Here is a 22070-nt window from a genome sequence, read left to right as displayed (position 1 = left end):
TGTTAGGTTTTATTCTTGGCAACCCCGTTTGACAAAACTCCTTTCAGTTGTATTTTTTTTCGCACTTTTATTTCAGTGAGGCTATGAGTGTTTAGATGCGAATCCAACCCGAATTGTGCTTTTCAGAGAAGGTACTACCTATGTTGTCAAATCCGGAGACAAAACATTGTGTTGATTCAATTGTAATTTTTTGTGTTTTTGTTCTGTCCGCTCGAGCGGAGCCTTGTGAGCTCGAGCGTAGATTAGTAGGTCTCAGTATTTTGTCAGGGCAAGCAAAAAATACTGGTGGGTGTGATTTTATGCTCGAGCGCATCTCAGTTTGTTCGCACGCAGTTTTTGGTCATTCCGCTCGAGCGGGCTGTGTTGAGCTCGAGCGGACCGCACGATCCCAGATTTCCAGATTTGATTAAAGAGTTGGTTTTCTTCTGAAATTAGGATTGCTTTGGTTTTCTATAAATAGTTGGTTTTCTCCCAACACTAGGGGGACTTCTCCAGATCTTATTTTTGGATCTTAAGGTTTATATCTGGAGAGATTTTGCTAGTTTTCTTTGATGTTTTGATTGAGTCTTCAACTCTTGTTCTAAAGAGAGTACATCAAAGGTTGTGTTTTGTTCTACAAAAGAGAGTGTTGTTCTTCGGTGGATTCTGAAGAATTCGAGCCTGAAGCTGTGGTGGAATCTGGAGTGGCTCATCAGAAAGACAATTCCGTGGTGAAGATGGGGTTGGAAGAGGCACATAGAGGTTGGTTCAATTAGGCGTTGTGGATTCGCTAGGTAATTGAGAGTATACTTGTGTAATTCCTTTAATTCTTCTTAGTGGATTGTCTTGTGGCTGTTGCCCGTGGTTTTTTTATCACAGTTGGAGGTGTCCAATTGTGGTTTTTTCCACGTAAAATCGTTGTGTTTCTTTGTCTTGATTGTTTGATTGGGATTGTTATATTCTGCTTAAAATTGATACATAATCACAAATCAACATCTAGGGAATTTCTAGATTTTTCAATTTTTATTTTTATTTTTATTTTTCATCATTAGTAAACTTTTTTAATATTTTAAATAATTTTTTAATTTTTAAATTCATTGAATTTAGATATACTTAAAAAGTAAAATATTTGTGAAAATTTCTCTAAAAATTAAAAAATATTTTTTACAAACATTTTACTGTTGGAATATATCTAAGTTAAGTGCATCTAAAAAAAGACTAAAATAAAAAATAAAAAAATCACTAAAGATAAAAAATAAAAAATAAAATTGAACTCAAAACCAAACAAAATAAAGTCACAATTTATAAATTAAGAAATTTTATGTAAATCCAAAAATTTAAGCTACAAAGAATTGAATACAAAGCCAACACTGGGATTTTTATTTTATTTTATTTTTCTTTAGTAAGTTTTTTTAGTCCTAATAAAATGTAAGTAAAAATTATATCAAACCGTTTGATATAAATTTTTAAATTAAAATCAGCTATGATAAGCTCATTTAAGCTGCAATAAATAGTTGTAGTAGCTCCTCACTCCAATTACATTAATTACATTGTATGTAGCAATTGAATCGTGCTACAAAAATGCATATGCAATACTAGAGTGGATGTCTCAAAATATAATATTTTGACACCTATTGCGTGCTAAAATATGATATTAACACAATTAAAATAACAAGATTGGCTAAAATAATTTTAATTGTTAATTAAAGGGAAAAAAATACAATCCAGTGCCTGCATGTTTCTAAAAAGAAATTCAAATTATTGTAAACTTTATCAATTTTAGTAATTAAAATTATAATTTTTTTCATAAATTTATAAATATTTTATGAAGACACCATTGATTTGTAATTTTTCCTTAATTAAGAATATATTGAGGTTGACAAAACTCGCTCTTATGTACATCTCTCTTTCTCCCATTGAAAGTTGCACTGTTGATTCTGTTGTCCTTGTCCTATATAGGAAGAGTTGGCCAAGAGCTTGTTTTTGGAAGAGGATTTCAACCCTTCTTAATTGTCAAGAATTTTCTAATCTAATATTTGTTGAACCAACTTATAACTAAGGCCTACTAATCAAGACCTTTCACTTGCTTCTTAACCTTCACTACAACATATAAGAATTTTAGAAACCAAATATTTTGATCTCTAAAAGTGTAAATTTTGTTGCAAAAGACATTTAGGGATCAATTTCTATCGTCATGAGGAGAGTCGCTAAAAGGCCGTCCCGAAAAGTCAAAACTAAGGCTTTTAGTGACAATTTTAAAAATGTCACTAATAAATAGACTTTTAGGGACAAAATAATTTAGTCTCAAAATGGTTTATTTTTTAAGACAAAAAATTTGGTCCCCAAAAGATAATAATTCATCACTAATGTCTAATTTTCGTTGCTAAAAATATAATAACGACACTTTTCGCAATAAAAATATTTGGCCTCTAAAAAATGATTTTGTCTCTAAATTTTGATCTCTAAAACCTTAATTTTTTGTAGTGATTTCAATCACACAACTTGCACCCCAATGATCAGGCTTCTTCTTTTTTTTTCCGTCACATGGTATACATCATAAAATTTTAAGGCTCCGTCTCAATTAATTTTTCTTAATTTTTAATGGTTGACCAACATGTGTATATATATATATATATTAATTCGATACAAGTATAGACAACAATTTACAAGTTTGAATTAAATTTAGACCTAACTTGAATAGATATACTGGGCAACTTGAATAACATGAATCCCAAATTACATATATAAATAAATATATTAAATATATATATATATACATAAAATATTAGTCATTGAATTAGGCTAAAATTATTGCAACTGTTAGAATAACTCAAGTATATAAATTATGAGGAATGCAGATTATTATGTTCCATACTACTTGTGATGTTGTCAAAATAGTGTTAATAAGGTCCAACTCCAGAAATATAACTAGCCTAGCAATGAAAAAAGCAAAAACAAAAAAACACTTAAAGACTCAAATTTGTGGACGTTCCGAGCAGTTTAATTTATTGAGTTTAGGTTGGTCTTGGGTAGACAAGCTTGGATGAAGAGTTGGACTTGAGTGGATTTCAGTAACTCTCAACACAATTTAAGTTAGGATTGGCAATCCCTTGACCAACTTGAGTTGCGCCACTATTTATGAATTCTTTTTTCTATTGATGATGTGGTTGTTGGTGTTGAATTTACTGATTTGCATTGTTTGGATTTTCTTAAATTATATATTTTTTTAACAAACCAACCGCTATGACATCTACATTAAGACCAAGAATACAAGCAAGCTCAAAATTTTGATCCTTGAATTTTTTAATTTTAATTTTTAATCTAATTTATTTCTTAAAGTATCTAATTGTACCTAATTTGTCCCAATTATCAATGTCTGTCCAAATTTTGACAAAAAATTCCACATGGAGCGATATCATATTTCAACCAACCCGAATCTAAGAGCAATATGTAATTAAAAATTTCTTTCCTACATTGGCCCCTTTATTATTTACCCCATGAGGGAAAATCTCCCACCAATTGGGTGGTTATCCAGTTGTACTCAAAATTTTCTCCAATTATAAGCAGATTTTCAATTTCAATTTCAAAATTTTTTTCCCCTAACCAATACATATATGGTTTTCTAGCCAACAAATCAGAAGCACCCTTATCAAACTGGTAGAGCTTTTCCATTGTAACTTGTTGGAACTGCAATATCTATACAATGCAAGACATGGTTATGGTATGGATATGAAGGACAGTAGTATTCGAAGCTCCTTAAGTAATGTAGATCAACAAACAATTTGACAGACAATGCCTTCAACTTTACTTAGAAGGGTCATATATTTTAGTGACGAGACTTGTTTAAAGTAATGTTTTGTAGTTTAGTCAGCAACTCAACCTTTCATTTCACATTAAATCCTATATTCTTATTAGTTGTTATAACTAATCATTTCAATAACACCCACTCTCTCGGTTTTAAACGGAGCTAGATCCATATCATTATAAAGTTGTAATAGAGAATCTCTGTTATATATCTAATGATTATATAATAATTATGTAAATTTATCATTATGTTGACAATTTCATAATCTTTTTGATGTTTACTTCATATTCTAGCAAGAGCTGGCCCTTGGAATTCCTGTCCTCGTACTTTTTCGAATTACCATGAGCTGATTTTGAAAGATGATTTGATCACATCATAATTTTTATTTTATTTTATTATTTTTAAAAAAAAAAACTACCTTCCAAAAATTTTCTAATCTAAAGGTTGGTCAACCACGTGCCATACAATACAACAAACACCAACTGTTTTGCTGATCAATCATGACCTTCCACTTGCTTTGATATTTAATTCACAATACTTTGCTCCCTTATGATCATCATAGCCTTAACGCTTAATTTCCCTACATAAAAGGGTGGGAAAAAAAACTTCAAGAAGCTTCTTTACTAATTTCTTTTGTTGATTCCTACAAATAGGTTTCGAAAGATTTCTACATTGAGCTTTGGGAAGATAATATAGTTCAATTCACCTTCTTGCTTTGCACTTCCATGAAGGTAAATGTTCCATCTTCAACCCTAAATCAACTAAATTTTGGTGAAGCTTTGATATGTTTATTCAAGTTCCTTCAATTCATGTTCATTTTTTTTTTGTTTCCTAACAAGGGTATCTGAAATTTTGTCCCGACCTGTTCATATTCTTATACTTCTGTACAATACAATACTGAGTGATACTATACAAATAGAAAAAATATATAAAAAAATTTATACATAATGATGTGACAGTATTATGGGCTTATCATTTTAAAACAAAAAATCCATCAAGTTAGCTGTTAATTATATAAATGTCACTGCCTTATCATTCTTGTAGCAGATTCTGTACATATTTTCTGAAGATTATCTCTTCCCCTTGCAGAAAATAGAGTTGAAGGTTGGCATTCACTGCCAGAAATGCAAAACAGAGGTGTTGAAGGCAGTTACAAAACTTACAGGCATGAGCTTCAACATATTCTAATTCTCACCCATTTTTTAAAACCCTTAACAAATTTTCTTTTAGCCTATGTTTGGATTATGAATTTGAATGGATATTTACAAAAAGGAAGGAAAAATATGAGTGAAATATGAATGAAATATAATTACATTTCATACACGTTTTACATGCATTTTTCGTTTTTCTTTCCAAATCTCTATCAAAATCCATGATCCAAACACAGTTTTAAATTATGAACTAAGATATATAATTATACATGAGGTTATTTGGATTGAACAGGTATAGATCAAGTATCAGTGGATGCTGAAAAGGGGACCCTAACTGTAATTGGAAATGTTGATCCAGTTTGTGTGACAACCCAAGTGAGAAAGACTGGAAAAGTAGTAGAACTAATCAGTGTTGGTCCACCAAAGAAAGACACAAAACCTAAACCTCAACCTCAACCTATATGTTTTCCTCCTTGTTGTAAGGAATGCCAGCTTGTAGGCATCACCTCTGTTCCCTATGATGGTGGATCATCTTGCTCCATTCTGTGAGAGATAAAATCATCTTTTTTTTTTTATTTCATTTTCTTTTTTTGGTTTTGGTAATAGGATATGTTTATGTTGTGTTGGTAGACAAGTGTGAGATTATTTGCAACTAGTTTATGATTATTATCTTGTTCCATTTTTTTTATTATTTAAAACTTAATGTGTGTCAAGTTTTGGAAAAACTCTTTGTACAATTTCATTCAATTATAGCATGATTTATTGTTTGCTCCAATATTATGTTTGATCACCGCTAGTTCAAAAAATGTTTTTAAGTTGTTAGAGATAGAAATCATGTCATTATTTATACCTTCAATAGTGTGCAACATAGTTCATTATTGTATTTGTAAATATTAAAAAGAGAAAAGGGCAAAATCCATTTACCCTTATAGTATAACACGATAGCACTTTATCTGGAGCTTCTATTTCCACCATGTGCACATATTTAATGAAAGAAAAATTTATTACAATTTTAACCTTAAACAAAATTACAAATATAGATGTTAGTGCACACACTTCATTTGAAATTCATGTTTTCTCGGTATACATCTCCCAAAAGAAATAATAAATAATACACATCAGTTATGAAAAAAACACAAAACCCTACTTCTATTGTTACCTTCAAAAATATTTTTTTCTTACTCACCCCATTGTCATATTCCAAAGGTTATGATTTTTCCAATCTATTATCACCCTAGTTTTGTTTACATTGTCACCTTCCAAAGGTGCTCATCTTTTCCAATCCATTATCAAACCCTCTCATTACTTTAGATTATATTCTTCCTCCTCCTTTACATATCACCATTATTATTTAGTTTGAAGATTTGCTTAATGAAAGTTTCAATTTTGAGAATGATATCGTCATTTATGACAAAAAATCAATAACAATGTGAGTTTGAATATTAAAATCGTCCTTTTTTTTTTTTTTTTCCCAGCATCATTTGCAAAATCAGAGTAACAAAATTACTAAGTTTTTCAGAAACCAAGTTTTGAGCTAAATTTTCTTTTCGGAAACTAAGTTGTGGAGAATTTTTTTGCAACAACCAAGTAAGGAACAAAATTTTCTTTTTTCTTCTGAAAACATCTTCTTCTTTTTTTTTCAACTATCAAGTTCCAAACAAATTTTTATTTCCCGATACTTTAGTTTCAAACTTTTTTTTATAATTTTGATTCTAAATTTCCGAACTCACCTTTTATTATTGTTTTGGGCATTGTCAGCCTTTTTTTTTTTTTTTCTTTATTGTTTGAGTCTTATGTATTGAAAATGATGATCCAAGTTTTTCAATGGACGTTTAAATTTGGATGTGTACACAGATTTGACAATTTCTATTTATTTATTTATTTATTAGGTAAGGGAGCAATTAAATAAGAAAATTTTGCTAAAAAGATCTTCACCTTCATAGATTGATCCCCGCAACTAGGCGATGTAAAATATCATCGCCATAGCCAATATAGTTAGGTATTGTAATTTTTAATTTTATTTTTTAGTTTTGACTCGGTAGTACTACTTGAGTAGTAGATTGAACTACGATTTTTTTTATTTGAAAATGGTGGTTCAACTTTTTTCAATGGATGTTGAAGTTTAGGTTTGTGTGTATAGATTTGGGTGTGTTTTGAATAATTTTTATTTGTTAGGATATATTTGGAATAAAAAGTGGGTGGAGTGAGCATATACTACGGTAGCATTTGGTATTACGGTTTTGGGTTTATGTTTACAAAAATTTTATAAACTGGTTTTTGTTTATTTTTAGAAAAACATAAACTACAAACGTGTTTGATTTGAACAAAATATTTGAAAAATTTTAAAAACATAAACTAAAAAATATGTTTATTCAGGCCTAAAATATTTATATTTATTTTTTATTATTTACGACAATGGGATCATACACATTATAATTGAAAAAAAAATTAATTAAAAAAATTAACTGAAAAAAAAAATTAATTGGAAAAAAAATTTGTTAGTCAAATTTAAATGTCTGTTTAAAAATTAACGTAAACTCATTTTTTGAATTTACATTTTTTCCTCAAATTTACAAACTGAGACAACCATTTATAAACCAAAAAAGTTATCTGATATACTAAAGGGAAAGTTATCTGTGGCTTTGTGGTTATTTCGGAAAGCTCACAAATTGTACCTGCATTGAAGCGGAGATTTGGGCTCTATACAGGGTTTGACGATAGCCTTCGAGAAAGGCTATAAAGATCTTAACATTGAGTCAAATTCCCAATATGCTATTGATATGCTAAAGGGAAACGTTGAGGTTTTTTTCTCCTCTGAGAAGTTTAGTGGAGGATTCCAAGTTTCTCATTCGAAGATGTAGCTTTTCGATTCAACATGTCAAGAGGGAGGGCATATATGAGTGCTGATGGTCTTGCTAAAATGCGGACAAATCAAAATGAAGTGATGGTTGTGATGGATGATCCTCCTGAAGAAATACGAGGTCAATTAGTTGCAGATATGGTTGGTCAGAGTTATCTTAGACATCGTTCTGGGACTCTTAGCTCTCTTTTTTGTTTGTTTGTTTTGTCTGTTTGTTTTGGTTTTCATTTCGGATGTACCAAAAATATAAATAAATAAAAAAAAAATAAACCAAAAAAGTTATCAAATAAGTTTTTATGACAATTTTTAAAATTTTTATAAATATAAATTGAAAACTGAAAACAAAATGGTTACCGAACGTTATTTTTTAAGTGTGAATTGAGAAATATGTGGACAAAATGGAAATGATGCGTAGAAATAGAAGCTTCTCACTTTAACTTCCTGTCTTTTAAAAAATAACCATATATCCCCATGTAATTTTTAACTAAAATGAAATATTAAATCTGTTAATGTTAACAATAAAAAATAGGCTTTATGTCTTCTATTTTTGACTCCCTTTGTAAATAAATGAATAAATTTACCTCCTAACTAAGTAAAAAAAAATATTAAAAACATAACACAAAAATCATTTAAGAAAATAGAGTTTTCTAAATAATTTTTTAACAAGCCTAATTTTAATTTTAATTAGATATTATGATATACATGTATATATATCCTGTACATACATATAATATTTTATATATATATATATATATATATGTACATGTTTAATTTAAAATATTATTAAATAATAAATTCGATAAAAATTACAAATTAAATTAAGGTACTTTCATCACTAGAAAATTAATTTTTTGCGTCTATTTTTTTGCGACCGTCTATTTAACCGTAGCAAAAAAATATACTTATAACAACATTTTTCAAGGTTTTTATTTTCCCTATTTTCTTTTATTTATATTTGCCCTAGTCTGGCACTGGCTCGCTCAAACTCTTGACATCGTTCTCTTTCTCTCGCTCGCCCATCGTCGTCTGAATAACAACGGTATGAATCTCTCTCTCTCTCTCTCTCTCTCTCTCTGTCAATATCTCTTGATCTCTCTCGCATACTTTCTGTATATACATTTGCTAGGGTTTGGATCGATGCATTCATCTGCCCTTCGCGATTTCTGTTCTTCAATTTATGTTCTTTGCGATTTCTTCTAATGATCGACGCCTTCAATATCATTTGGAATTATGTTCTTTGCGATTTATGTTTTTCACGATTTCATGTCATTTAGTTTCAATTTCTAGCATAGAATCGCTCTGTTCGCACTCTCTTCTTCTCTTCGATCATTGTGTTTACTCTTTCTATCTACTTCTTATATTTCAATTATTGTTCATTGAGGCCATATTTTTATATTTCAATTCTTGATAATTTTTATTGTGATTTATGAGCATCAATACCTTTTTCAACATATACAAAAATTGCTACATATATAGGTCAACGGTGATATATATAGAATTGTGGACCTTTTATTTATTTGATTTTCTTTTTTTAGCGTTAATTGTCTTCACATGTCTTTAAGTTTTGAATTTTTTTAGGTATTCTTCATAGTTTTGATGTTAAATCACCTTGTAATATGCTTATCTAAACATTTGTGCTACAATTAAATTTCTTTGTTCTATTGTTGAACTGATGTAACCTGATTGACATTGCAAGGTGCTGACATGAGCTCACAAGAATTTATTTCATTTAAACTACAGGAAATACTCTAGAGTTAGGAAATGGACCCTTGGTTTATCAGGTGGTAAAGATCAAATTGTCATAATCAGAGCCTCCGGAAGCATTAGTAGGGTACGGGGTCCATTCAGTGTATCTGGTGAAGATCCGTAGTGTAAGAGGTTGGTTTTATCTGCTACTATGATCTTGAATTTGGCATGTTCACATCTTTGAAAATAAAAATTCCTTAAAATAGGCATGTAGAAATGCTATTAGACCTGATTTCAGTAATCGATGGCATATGAGTTGTAGAAAATAACACTTCCTCACCTGAGGTTTTGGAATAAGATGCTTGGAACACCCTTTTTTGGAATTGTTTGGAAAGTAGGTAGGGACCTCCCTTGCCATTAGTATCCATTAAAAATATGTTGTTTTCACTAATTTGACTCAACATGTAACTAATTTGATGCATCTTTAATGGTTTTTCTGCGTAGATTGACTTAATATCTCAAGAGCAACACTCAAATTTGATGTCTGTAAGAGATCAACTTACGAGTGAGCTTGCATTATGGAACCGTTTTATGCACATGATTTCTGGACTACAAGCACATCAGTTTCAATGATTTGGCTATGTGCAAGAAACCAGAAAATTAAAATACTATAGTTAATTATTATTGGTAATGAGGAAGTACACAAAGAAAGGTGTGAGAAAATATAGTGACAAGAATCTATTGGTGACTGCAGTGTTTGTGTGATACGACAAAGTGATTTTCAAACAATTCATTAAATGAAAGGATCACCATCTTGTAAGTGAAGTATCAATTGCACGAAAATGTTTGAGTACCTGGAGACCTATTGAATGGAAATGGTCAGATGTTTTAATCTAATGAATAAAGAGAAAGAAATACTCAATCTTGAGTTCCAAGTTAAATTGCAAATCCTAATTATGAAGATGGAATTGAAAAATAAACGTAGTTGCAAGATTGCAACACTGATGCTGGATTCAAGATGCATGAGACCTTAAAAATAAATAAATAATAATAAAAAAAAATAAAGAAAGACATGAATTTAAATGATGAACTGGATTTATAGATTAAGGAATTGCTATGGCATTACTAACTATATTTTACTGCTCACTGAGTTAATTACTTTTCTGTGTTCAGTTAGCTTTTCCTTTGTCTATAATTGTGCTCCTTCCCCAACTAATGCTGATCTTTTATTCCAGAGTCAAAAAGATATAAGGCTGTTATCATCCAAATTGATAGTCCTGGAGGTGATGCTCTTGCTTCTGATTTGTAAGTAGTGTTGTGTTCTATCATTATGGTAGAAATTTAACAAGTAAAAACACGATATGGACATGTGTTGATGGCATGTGTAAGGCTGTTACCATCCAAACCTATTGGAATTTGTTTTACATGTGAATGATTGAGGATCTGAGTATATTCATCTAATTATCATTTTAGATGTCAGTGTTCTTTCTCTATATTTAGTTTTGGATGTCTTGTTTATAATTCCATTTACAGATTTATTTATATTCCTCATGCAGAGAATGAAAATTATAGGATTGCAATTGAATTCCTTTAGATTGCGTTTAGATTTTGCCGTTGTTGTTAATTTTTTTATTCACTTGAGTGTGTCTATTTGTCTTGATTATTGCCTTACAATTGAATTTGGTTGTTGTTTAGGGATGATTTGCAAATCCCTTCTTCTCCATACTTCCCAGCCTATGACTATACCTATGCGCAAGGACATGGACAAGGACCGCCCCCAATGGTGCAAGAGCGTTTTCAGTGTGTTATCAGTCAGCTTTTTCAACATGTAAGGGACTATTTTTTTGGTTTTCTGTTCAACTCTGCTATTGGTTTGTTTGTTTTCTCTTCTAGTATTTAACACTGCCTTGCCTTAATACGTTGCGGTGGAGCTGTGAATCATGAATTGTAAATGGCTATTTGGGATCTTATGTCAATTCAGCTGATCCTCTCATTTTTTGCATTTTTTGGATGGGAATTAATTTTTGATTTTCTGCATTTGTAGGTAATCATCAATTTATCAGCCATTTGTATTGTTCTACATATGAAAGAAGCTTAAAATTAATAAATAGTTGTGTATGAAGTGCTAAATGTTTCTTTATGCTCAACTCCGACATTAGTGTTAAACATTATGTTATCATTTTGCTGAAAAAAGGTCTGGATTTGGGGACAGATTAAATTTTATTTTGTGACTTTTACTCTAGTAAAGAAAAACTGCAAGCATCAGTCTTTCAAATGTCATCCAAAACATTGTTGTCATGTGGCACTGATTATGGCTTAGTTTGATCTGCAGATGTGACGGGTTCGGATACATCCATTTGGTTGATCATATCTTTCCACAGGGTTACCTTACACGATTTATATTAGGTCCAATCATTTTTCAAAATCTAATACTAATATATTGACACGGTTTTTGAGCTAGGTGTTTCACTTTTAGTAGATTCTCATGTACCTGTTTTGAGTCATATTAGTGATTCTGTGAGCATCTCCAACTAGTGAAGCCTTTTGCAGGAGCTGTCTACAGAACGTTTTTAGATTTGCAGGGCAAGGGCTCTACCTCCTACGCAATATGATGTTGTAACTTTCGAAATCATTTAGTTATTATGCTCTTGTTTGTCTAATGGTCCCTTTTTGTTTCTTTCATATTAACAGATCCATCTAACCGTAAAGTTATTAGAATGTTGGATTTGTAATCCCCAAATGTTCTACAATGTAATCTGTTAGTGATTGCTACTTTAGACGTTCGCACAAGCAAATATTTGAAATGTGAAGGTTGTGCTGTACATGATCATCTACAATGTGTTTGCAGATCATTAATGGAGTCTAAGCTGAGAAGTGGAACCACCCTCATTGTGGACTGCTATTCATTTTCTGGGGTAGCTTTTTCATCTACCAAAGGTCTTGACTTTGAATGGTGTAAGGTGTGAAGACATGCTTCAATTTAAAATTCCAATCTACATATCAGCTTATTTTTCATTTCTGGTAATAAAAGAATACTAAAGATGTGAGGTATAGAATTTCTCTATTCTGATAACCTTTTGTATCACTTGCCCATTATTGATGTATAGGAAATGAGACAATTTTATAATAATCTAACCAAAAATTACATGTGCCACAGCTAATTACTATTATTAATTTTTTATAATAATCTTTTGTTTAGAAATTGTTAGTGTATGTATGTCTTGTAGTGGGTAATTTTAATATATACAGGGACCTCTTTGTAGAAAACATGAGAAAAGAGGGTTGTGTGTGCCTGTAAGCTAGCAAATTAAAAAAACTAGAGATGGTAGTTCTTCTGTGCACTCCTGTGCTGGCAACCCTGCTTGGATACATAGCTGTATCCAAGGTACTTTTAAATGTTTATTGATATCAATTTCCATCTGAATTATTACCTTTTCGGACTGCTTTATATAATTTGCCGAGATTTATATAATTTTATATAATCTTTAGTGTTTTGACAACTTTGAAATGGTTGCATCAGATTTGCCTTTCTCTTGCCTCTTTTAGATTCAAATCTATCTTTCTATTGGAGAGCTCTCATGATCTCAAAGGTGCCTTCTTTTCTCTTCTTTTTTCAGTTCTCTTTAATGGGTATTTGATAGTTTTTGTGCTTGTGTTTTGAGTACTTCGAATGTGTTGTTCCCTATATTTTCCAGTTTAGTATTCAAACCCTACATTCTTTTGGCTCTCTCATTTCAAATCTGAGTCTCTTTATTGGAACTCCCATGATCTCAAAGGTGCACTCTTTTCTCTTCTTTCTTCACTTCTCTTTAATGGGTATTTGATAGTTTTTGTGCTGTTGTTTTGGATACTGTGAGTTTTTGTGCTGTTGTTGTATAAAAAAATCCTAGATGTCCAATTGGAACTGAGATTGAAGAATCTACTGTAATTTATAGGTTTTTGATGATGGGTTATGGAAATTTTGAATTTTTTATTTGGGTATCATATTGTCTCTATTCTGGTTTTCTACTGGATTTACTCCTGTAGACTAGCATCTTATAGATTGTGGATTACCCTGCAAAAATTTTACTTTTAAATACAAAATGAAGGAATTTAAAAAATATATATTTAATTATGTTATTACATTTTTTTTTTTTGACGAGTCTATTTGGTTTCAAAAGATTTAGTAACTTTTATTTTCAGGTGCCCCCAATAAACTCAACTCATATGTTATTTTATTTTTAGAATTTCAATAGTTGGGATTTCACACTTTGAAGAATGGCTCTGTCTCTCTGAATTTATATTGGTGTTTAACTACATAGCATTTTATAGTATGAAGGAACCTGGTTGAGTTTGATATATGTTTTTGCAGATTTTGTTGAGGGAATAGTTGATATGATCGAGCGGGTGGTGTTGGTAGCCGAAGATTATGTTGCTCTTTATTTTTTTTTTAAGACTTGAATTTTTTAGTACAGTGTATTTAAGGATGGTTAATGGATAATGTCTATTATAAATTTAATTAATTTGTTAATTTTGTTATTTTTCATTAACAAAAAATTGTTTGGTGCTTGTAATTAATTTTTTTGTTGTAGCAAATCCGTATATGATTTTTTTTTAAGAAATAATTATCTGCGACAGTAAAAAAATGGTCGCTAAAAGTGTTTTTTATTTTTTTAATTTTTTTTTTGCGACGGCAAAATAGCTGTCGCAAAAAGTAGTTTAGGTGGTCGCAAATTATTTGTGACCGTCGCTTTGCCATCGCAAAAAGTATTTGCCACCCCCACATTTGCGTCCCCCATTTGCGGTCGCATAGGCCGTCGCAAAAAGTCTTTTGCGATTGTATTTTTATTATTTGCGACGGCTTGTGGCAGTCGTAAAAAGTATTTTTTTTAGTAGTGTTTTTATTTAATTTTATGGTAATAAATTAAGTTATTTAGGTTAATTTGTGATTTAATTTGTTATATATATATGCATGTATATGTTTAATTTAAAATTTTATTAAATAAAGTAATTTTATGGTAATAAATTAGGATGTTCAATTTAATTTATGATTTAATTTGTTACATATATGTACATATATGCATGTTTATGTTTATTTTAAAATGTTAATAAATAAAAAATTAAGTTAAAGATTAAAAATTTGATTAAACGTTCAATAATTTAATTTTATTATATAAATTAAGGCATTTAGATTAATTTATGATTTAATTTGTTATATATATAATAAGAAAATTAGGGAGAGGTCCTCCATATATGTTTGTGCAAGTGTTTAAAGGACAATAAAAATTAGTTTGGTAGCTAAAGTCCCTAAAATTTAAAATTTTAGAAGTATAATAACAAATTTTGACATACATGGATAAAATGCCCTTTTAATCTTAGAAATTCTAATTTTTTTCTCTAATTTTTCACCCATAGTTCCTTCTCTCTCTCTCTCTCTCTCTCTCTCTCTCTCTCTCTCTCTCTCTCTCTCTCTTTCTTCAAGGTCTAACTTTGGTCCCCCTTCTACTGTATCTCTAGCATCGTCACCATATCCACTGGCATTCGTTCTTTTTTCTCTCTCTCTCTCTCTCTCGGTCACCCACATCTACCGATGCTTCGTCGTCTACCATACTATCAACGTTTACCACCACCGATAGCCTCTCTCTCCGATCTATGCATAAATTTAACATGTTTTACTTTCTCTTCGGTGATTTGTTTCATTATTGTCGATTTGTGTACAAATCTGATGTTGGAGGTTTAAATCTTTTTTTCTCTCATCTCTTCTCTTCCTTCCTTGTTGCTATTTTCTCTATCTCTATGTTGAAATAGGGTTTTCTTTGCGTTTTTCTCTGTCTCTAAGTGAAATTTCACTCTATACAAAGTTAGAGAAATTTCACTGTGACGTAATAACAAACACAATAAAATTTCATGAATCTTTTTATTCAGAATTTCATATTACTCATAGATATTGTTTGAAAGATCTTGTCAATAGGATTGAAAAGTATAAATTTAAAAAAAAAAAATTAGTATGTAAATCACAAGTTATTAAATTTTAAAGTTTTGAAATCACTTAAAAAATGTAAAAGGTAACTAACTGTAAGGGGGCCATTTTTATCCAAAATAGGTAACCAAGTTTGTTGAAGGACCTGAACAACTACTAAAAAATTATTGTCCTTATTTTTCTAAAGTAATAATAGTAGGGATATATAAAAAAAAATATAAAAAAAAACCTATTAAATATATGTCACATTTGTAGTAAATAAAATCAATTCTAGTAGTGATTAGATGTTATTTTAAAATCAAATTTTGTGATAAGTAAAAATAATTTCAATAATAAGTACGCTCCGTTTGTTTTGGTGGAAAACTTTTTTAAAAAATATTTTTCATAGAAAACATTTGTTTTATGTTTGTTTGTGTTCTTGAAATCAAGGTACTACTAGTTACATTAGTGGTGGTAGTGACGACAGTAAGGTGTAGGTAGAAGTTATAGCGGCCTGAGTTTAGACCAGATCATTTTATACTCTTTTGTATGGTTGTACATGTTGGTATGGTTGATATCTATCCTAGTCCAATATTATCTTTTGAGTTAAGTTTTGGGATTTGTTTGAGTTATGTTGAAACATGTGGGATTTTGGGTTTCTGGGGATGTTTTGGCTGTTTGTTCCTGGGTTTGCTCGAGCAATATTTTGGTCGCTCAAGTGGTCTTTCTTTTCTCTCAGTTTTTGAGTTTGCACTCTGAACTTTTGGGAGTAGGGTTTTTTTCGTTTGAGCGTTTGCATTCTAAACTACTGAGAGTTTGTTTTCTTCGCTCGAGCGATGTTTTAGTCGTTCGAGCGGTCTATTCTACAGGGTTGATCTTTTGGGAGTTTGGTAGGGGTGTAAATCTGGCTCGGCTAGGCCCATGTCAGACCTCGTGGGCTCCCACCAAAATTTAGACTGGGCTGGATCGACCTACGGGCCAAAAATTAAGCCCAGGCCTAGGCCTAAATGTATTCGGGCCTTAGGCGGATTGGTGGGCCGGGCCAATGGGCTTGGGCCTGGCTTAGGCAGGCCTTTTTTATTTTTTTATTTTTTCTACCAAAATTTTATTATTTTTCATTAAAAAATACACTGGGCCTCAGGCGCTCCAGGCCCTAAGTGGGCCTTAAACGGGCTGATGGGCCGGGCCAAATAGGTGGGCCCATGAGCTGGGTCAAGTTTCAAAATGATGGCCCAGGCCCCGGCCTAGGGGTTCGGGCTGGGCTTGGGTTTGAGCCTAAGCGGGTCGGGCCCATCTCGGGCCGTGGTCGGACTCCCACAAGCCACGAGCCATTTTTACACTCCTAGAGTTTGGTTTATTCACTCAAGCCTAGTTTTGATCGCTTGAGCGATTTCTTGTGTTTGACGCTTGAGCGGTGTTTTGATCATTCTAGCGGTCTATTTGTATAAAGCTGCAAGAAAAGATCTTTTTACTCATTTTTTTGGATTCATTCTCTCTACAAATATCTGAAACTCCATTTTCTCTCATCTCTCTCTAAATTCTTGCCTAAAACTTCTATAGCGATCCCGGGTTTACCCTTGTTGTACAGTGATCCGGACATGTGTCCGTAGATGTTGGTAGTTGTTTATTACTTTGTTTGCATCCTTTTTACTTCGTATTTGAGTTATAGGATGTGTTGGGCAGGTTTGTTTCAGGTTGGTTGTGTTTGGGAGCCTAGTGTTGCTGCCCAGATTTTTGGTCCTTCGCTCGAGCCACGAGTTTGTCGCTCGAGCGAGAGTTGAGTTTGTGTCTGGTGGGTCGAGCCAGAGTGGCTTCGCTCGAGCGAGCGCTTGCACCTGGTTCTGGACCTGAGAGTTGCGTTTCCTGGCTCGAGCGAGATTGTCTTGGCTCGAGCGGTCTGGTTTGTTCTTCGCTCGAGCGAGAGGTCTGTCGCTCGAGCGTGCTTGTGGTTGTAGACCTGAAGGTTCGAGTTGTTGGCTCGAGCGAGCATTCTTTCGCTCGAGCGCACTTTTGAGTTTTTGGCTCGAGCAAGAGCTTCTTGGCTCGAGCGAGGGTTTTCTGTGTCTGGTCGCTCGAGCGACGAAGGCTTCACTCGAGCGAGCGTGTTTTATATCAGCGGACAGCAGCGTTTTAAACATCACTTTTTCACCTTTTCTTTTTGATCAAACCCTAGATCCGAGACTCTCTCTCTCTCTACACTTATATTCTCTCTAAGAATTGATCTCCCTAGAGTGTGAATCTAGCCTAGGGCCTTTATTAAAAAGTTAGAGGGCGTTGAGAGCTTCGTTTTAATCTGAAAAAGTTTGGATTTGGAGCACGTTGGTCTTTGAGTCTTCATCTCCTTTTTGGCTCAAACTTCGAGGTAGGGATATCCTACTCCTCTCTATGGATTTTGTCTTTAAATTTTGGTATTTTGAGATGTTGGGGTTGGTTTGGTAATTTTGTGAAAGTTTGGGGCTTTTGTGCTATTTTTTACAAAAGTTGAGGTTTTACTCATAATAAACCTAGATGCATGTTTGGCATAGAGAAATGGAATGAATGTTGAATCATTGATGAAAATGGGACCTAAGGGTTGAAATGTTAATTATGGGAATTGACCTAATTACATTGTTTAATTAATTGGGATAATTAATTGAGAAGAACGAAGAAATGAAATGTTGATTTAATATCCATTGTGCATTTATTTTCTGTTTAGAAATAACTGCTTTGGGCTATCGGTGGAGGATAGTCGTGATTGTTGTAGACAATGCATGATGATTAGGCAAACTGAAACTAATCAATGAATTGTGTCATGGAACTTGACGGTTGATAGAATACATTAACTGTATGTATTGTGTGATTGTATATAGAACCAATGTGTTTGTATACGTTATGTGTAGAGGAGGAGATGGGGGATGTACTCCGCAGTTTAGGGGAAGATAGGGGATGTACCTCTAAACCGGATAGTGTTGGGAGAAGATAGGGGATGAACTCCGTAGATACAGCTCATATGCTTGTCTAGAGAAGTGAAGATAGAGCTTATATGCTTATCTTTGAAAAATGTGGATATAGCTTATATGCTTATATGTGGATATTGTGGTTATACATATCTGTTGTAGAATGTGGATATAGCTTATTTGCTTATCTGAGAATGTGGATATTGTTGTTAAACATACCTGTTGAGAATGTGGGTAGTGCTTATATGCCTATCTGTTGAAAAAGGGAAAATGAAAAGTAATTTGGACTCATAAGTCGTATGGCATAAATGTATAATTTATGTGATTGTATCAGTGTTGGCCATCTATCAATTGCTAATGTTTTAGTCAATGTTCATGGTTGGTTTAGTATATTTCTACTGGGCTGTGGCTCACCCTATATGGGAATATCATTTTCAGGTACAGGAAGCATGCCACCTCCAAGGACATAGCTTGGGAGGCTAGAGGCAGACATTACGTTGTCGTTTTACTTTTTGTTGTATTACATGTAAATACAAGCCAAGGGCTTAATGTGTATGAGTTAGTACTCTTTTGTTGTAACCAAGTGTTAACTTGGAAAGCTGTAAGCCTGTAGGGCATTTGCTTTTGTTGTTAACATGTAACACTTTTTGTAATGAAACTCTGATAAATGAAAGAATGTGGAACTTTGGAATATCAATGCATGTCTTATTGTTGGGTTTAATGTTATTATTTTGAGGGCGTTACAACTTGGTATCAGAGCGTACCGGGTTCGAATACTTTGGGTACGTGGGAAGTGATTAGGATCACAATGGGTTTGTCTCGCTTGATAGAGACTTAGATATAGTATCATATGCTATGTGCTTACTTGATAACATGCTTATGTGACTATGTGGGTATGGGATTTAATTTCTAGGATGTTGATTGGATCCTTGGATTTCTGGGAGTCTTGTTGGAAAAGCACTTGATCAATGTTGTTTCTAACCGGAACTCTAGTAATGCCTCGGGACTATCATTATCCGGAAATGAAATTCGTAAGTGATTATGTGTTTATGTGCTTATGTGGAGTGAATTACAGTTGTCCATGTATTAGGACGTGAGTGTTTAGTTTCGGCACACTCGTGAATGTGCTAATGTTCTGTGTTACCTTTATTAGGATGTCAGGACGAGGAAGAGGTGCTAGGCGTGGTAGACCTGCGAGGCAGGAAATACCGTTACAGGGTGAGATTCCGGCAGTGCAGGAGGGAGTTGGTCAGGCCAATGTGGCCGAGCCAGTGGGTCAGCAGGCTATGGGTGCCTTAGCCAGAGAGATAGCAGGAGCTTTGGGTATTCTTAGAGCTGGGAATCAGGCAGCTGAGGCAGGGCCTTCTTTCTTGAAGAGGGAGTTCTTCCGGTCTAATCCGGATGAGTTTATCGGGGATCCGAAAGAGCCACTGAAGGCTGATGAGTGGCTAGAGCAAATGAGTAAGACGTTTGAGATGCTTGGCATCGAGGACGGAGCACTGAAAGTGACCTTGGCATCTTTCCAACTGAAGGGAGACGCGGGTCAGTGGTGGAAGTATGAGAAGGCTCGTGTTGGTGGTACTTGGGAGGCGTTTGTGAATGCTTTTCAGGACAGGTTTTTGTCTGCAGCAGCTAGGGAGAAGCTGAGGGATCAGTTTAGCCGGCTTAATCAGCAGGACTTGTCAATGGCCGAGTTTGAGGCTACCTTTACTAGTTTGTCCAGGTTTGCACCTGAATTGGTGGCGTCTGAGGAACGCCGTTGCTATGAGTTTGAGCGGAAGTTGAGGCGGGGCCTCAAGTTGAGGGTTGGTGGGTCTTACATCCGGGAGTATAGACACCTAGTGGACGCTGCAGCTCATATGGAGCTCATGATGCAGGAGGAGAATGAGGGGCAGAGAGGCTCCAAGAGGAGCCAAGATGGTCAGGGTGATAGCAGGAGGCAGAGGGGTTCTAACCCTCAGCAGTCGCAGGGTGGTGTTGCTAGATCGACCTTTCCAGTGCCGAGTGCAGGCTCCGGGAGAGGTGGTCAGGGAGAATTTACTTGTTACAAGTGTGGCCAGCTGGGTCACATGGTTTCTGTTTGCCCGCAGAAGGGTGGGGGTCAGAGAGCTGCTTCATCTTCAGCTAGACCGCAGAGTCAGAGTTCGGGCAGGGGGCAGCCCTTGTCTTGTTATCAGTGTGGACAGCCTGGGCACTTGAAGAGGTTTTGCCCGCAGTTGAGTGCCACTTCGGGAGCGTCTGGTTCTAGGCAGACGCAGGGTTTTCAGCCAGCTCAGTCTGTACAGGCCTCGAGGGCCAATCCGGGAGCTTCGTCATCCCAGTCTGTGCAGCAGTCTTTTGCTCCGAGAGGTGAGCAGGTAGACCAGGGGCCTACGGGGCGCGTGTATGCTGTTACCGCGCAGGATTTAGTACCGGCTTCATCAGTAGTGAGAGGTACTTTTCTGTTTTGCAACTCGGTTGCTAATGTGTTGATAGACACGGGTGTATCTCATTCTTTTGTATCTGCTGCATTTGCATCTGTTTTGGAATTGGAGTTAGCACAGTTAGCATCTCCTATTTGTGTGGTATCGCCTTTGGGTGGTGAGTTGATCCTGAAACAGGGTGTTAGAGGATGTGATATTGAGGTCGCCGATTATAGGCTTCCTTTTCCGTTTGTTGTCATGCCTATGAAGGGTTTTGTTGTTATTTTAGGTATGGACTGGCTATCGTCATACCGGGCTGTTATTGATTGCTACCGCCAGAGGGTCACGTTATGTACCTTGAGCGGGGAGTGGTTCCATTTCTTGGGAGACCGGGTTGGTAGTGTTTTGCCACCGGGGTATGATTCGCGAGGGCGAAGTGAGCTTAGTGGTCTACTTGCTAGCTTTGAGAGTAGTGAGTGTATTGAGACACAGATTGTGTTGCCGAGGGTGGTTTGTGAGTATTCAGATGTCTTTCCCGAAGATCTTGTTAGTTTGCCACCTCACCGTGAGATAGAGTTCTCTATTGATTTAGTGCCCGGCACAGCGCCGATTTCTATGGCACCTTATCGTTTTGCTCCAGCAGAGTTGGTTGAGTTGAAAGTTCAGCTCCAGGAATTACTCGATAAGGGCTTTGTTCGCCCTAGTGTTTTGCCGTGGGGAGCGCCGGCCCTCTTTGTTAAAAAGAAAGATGGTGCCTTGAGATTGTGTATTGACTACCGGAAGTTGAATCGGGCTACGGTTAAGAATAAGTACCCTATGCCCCGTATAGATGATTTGTTTGACCAGTTGAAGGGTTCCCGTTGTTTCTATAAGATAGACTTGAGATCGGGTTACCACCAGTTGAGGGTCAGGGAGGAGGATATTCCGAAGACGGCATTCCGTACGCGGTATGGCCATTATGAGTTTCTGGTGATGCCATTTGGGCTTACCAATGCACCGGCAGTCTTTATGGACTTGATGAACCGGATTTTCCGGGAATTCTTAGACCGATTTGTGGTCGTCTTTGTGGACGACATCCTTATCTATTCACCTTCAGAGGAGGAGCACGAGGAACACTTGAGAGTGGTGCTTGAGTTGCTTAGAGCCCATAGGCTGTATGCAAAGTTTGGGAAGTGTGAGTTCTGGCTGAGGGAAGTCAAATTCTTAGGCCACGTAGTATCCGGGGATGGGGTGTCTGTTGATACATCCAAGGTTGAGGCAGTGCAAGATTGGGCACAGCCTAAGAATGTGTTTGAGATCCGCAGTTTTCTGGG

At 34.6% G+C, this 22070-nt stretch overlaps 1 protein-coding gene across 1 annotated transcript; it reads left to right on the top strand.

Annotated features, from left to right (window-relative positions):
• The first annotated feature begins 4339 nt into the window (after positions 1-4339).
• Positions 4340-5710, top strand: LOC114258982 (heavy metal-associated isoprenylated plant protein 43-like). Its single transcript, XM_028198987.2, has 3 exons — positions 4340-4515; positions 4874-4949; positions 5228-5710. The coding sequence occupies exons 1-3, from the start codon at positions 4510-4512 to the stop codon at positions 5482-5484; spliced, it is 339 nt and encodes a 112-aa protein (XP_028054788.2). The 5' UTR covers positions 4340-4509; the 3' UTR covers positions 5485-5710.
• The last annotated feature ends 16360 nt before the right edge of the window (positions 5711-22070 follow it).

The sequence above is a fragment of the Camellia sinensis genome, chromosome 5, assembly GCF_055761805.1.
Source record: "Camellia sinensis isolate YWXY chromosome 5, ASM5576180v1, whole genome shotgun sequence".
NCBI classification, from domain to species: Eukaryota; Viridiplantae; Streptophyta; class Magnoliopsida; order Ericales; family Theaceae; genus Camellia; species Camellia sinensis.
Note: the sequence above shows the minus strand (reverse complement) of the source record. Positions and strands in the feature narration are given on the sequence as shown.

Coding starts and splice junctions, on each gene's coding strand:
- LOC114258982 (XM_028198987.2), top strand. Junction 4,950..5,227: donor GGCAGTTACAAAACTTACAG/GCATGAGCTTCA, acceptor TGGATTGAACAG/GTATAGATCAAGTATCAGTG.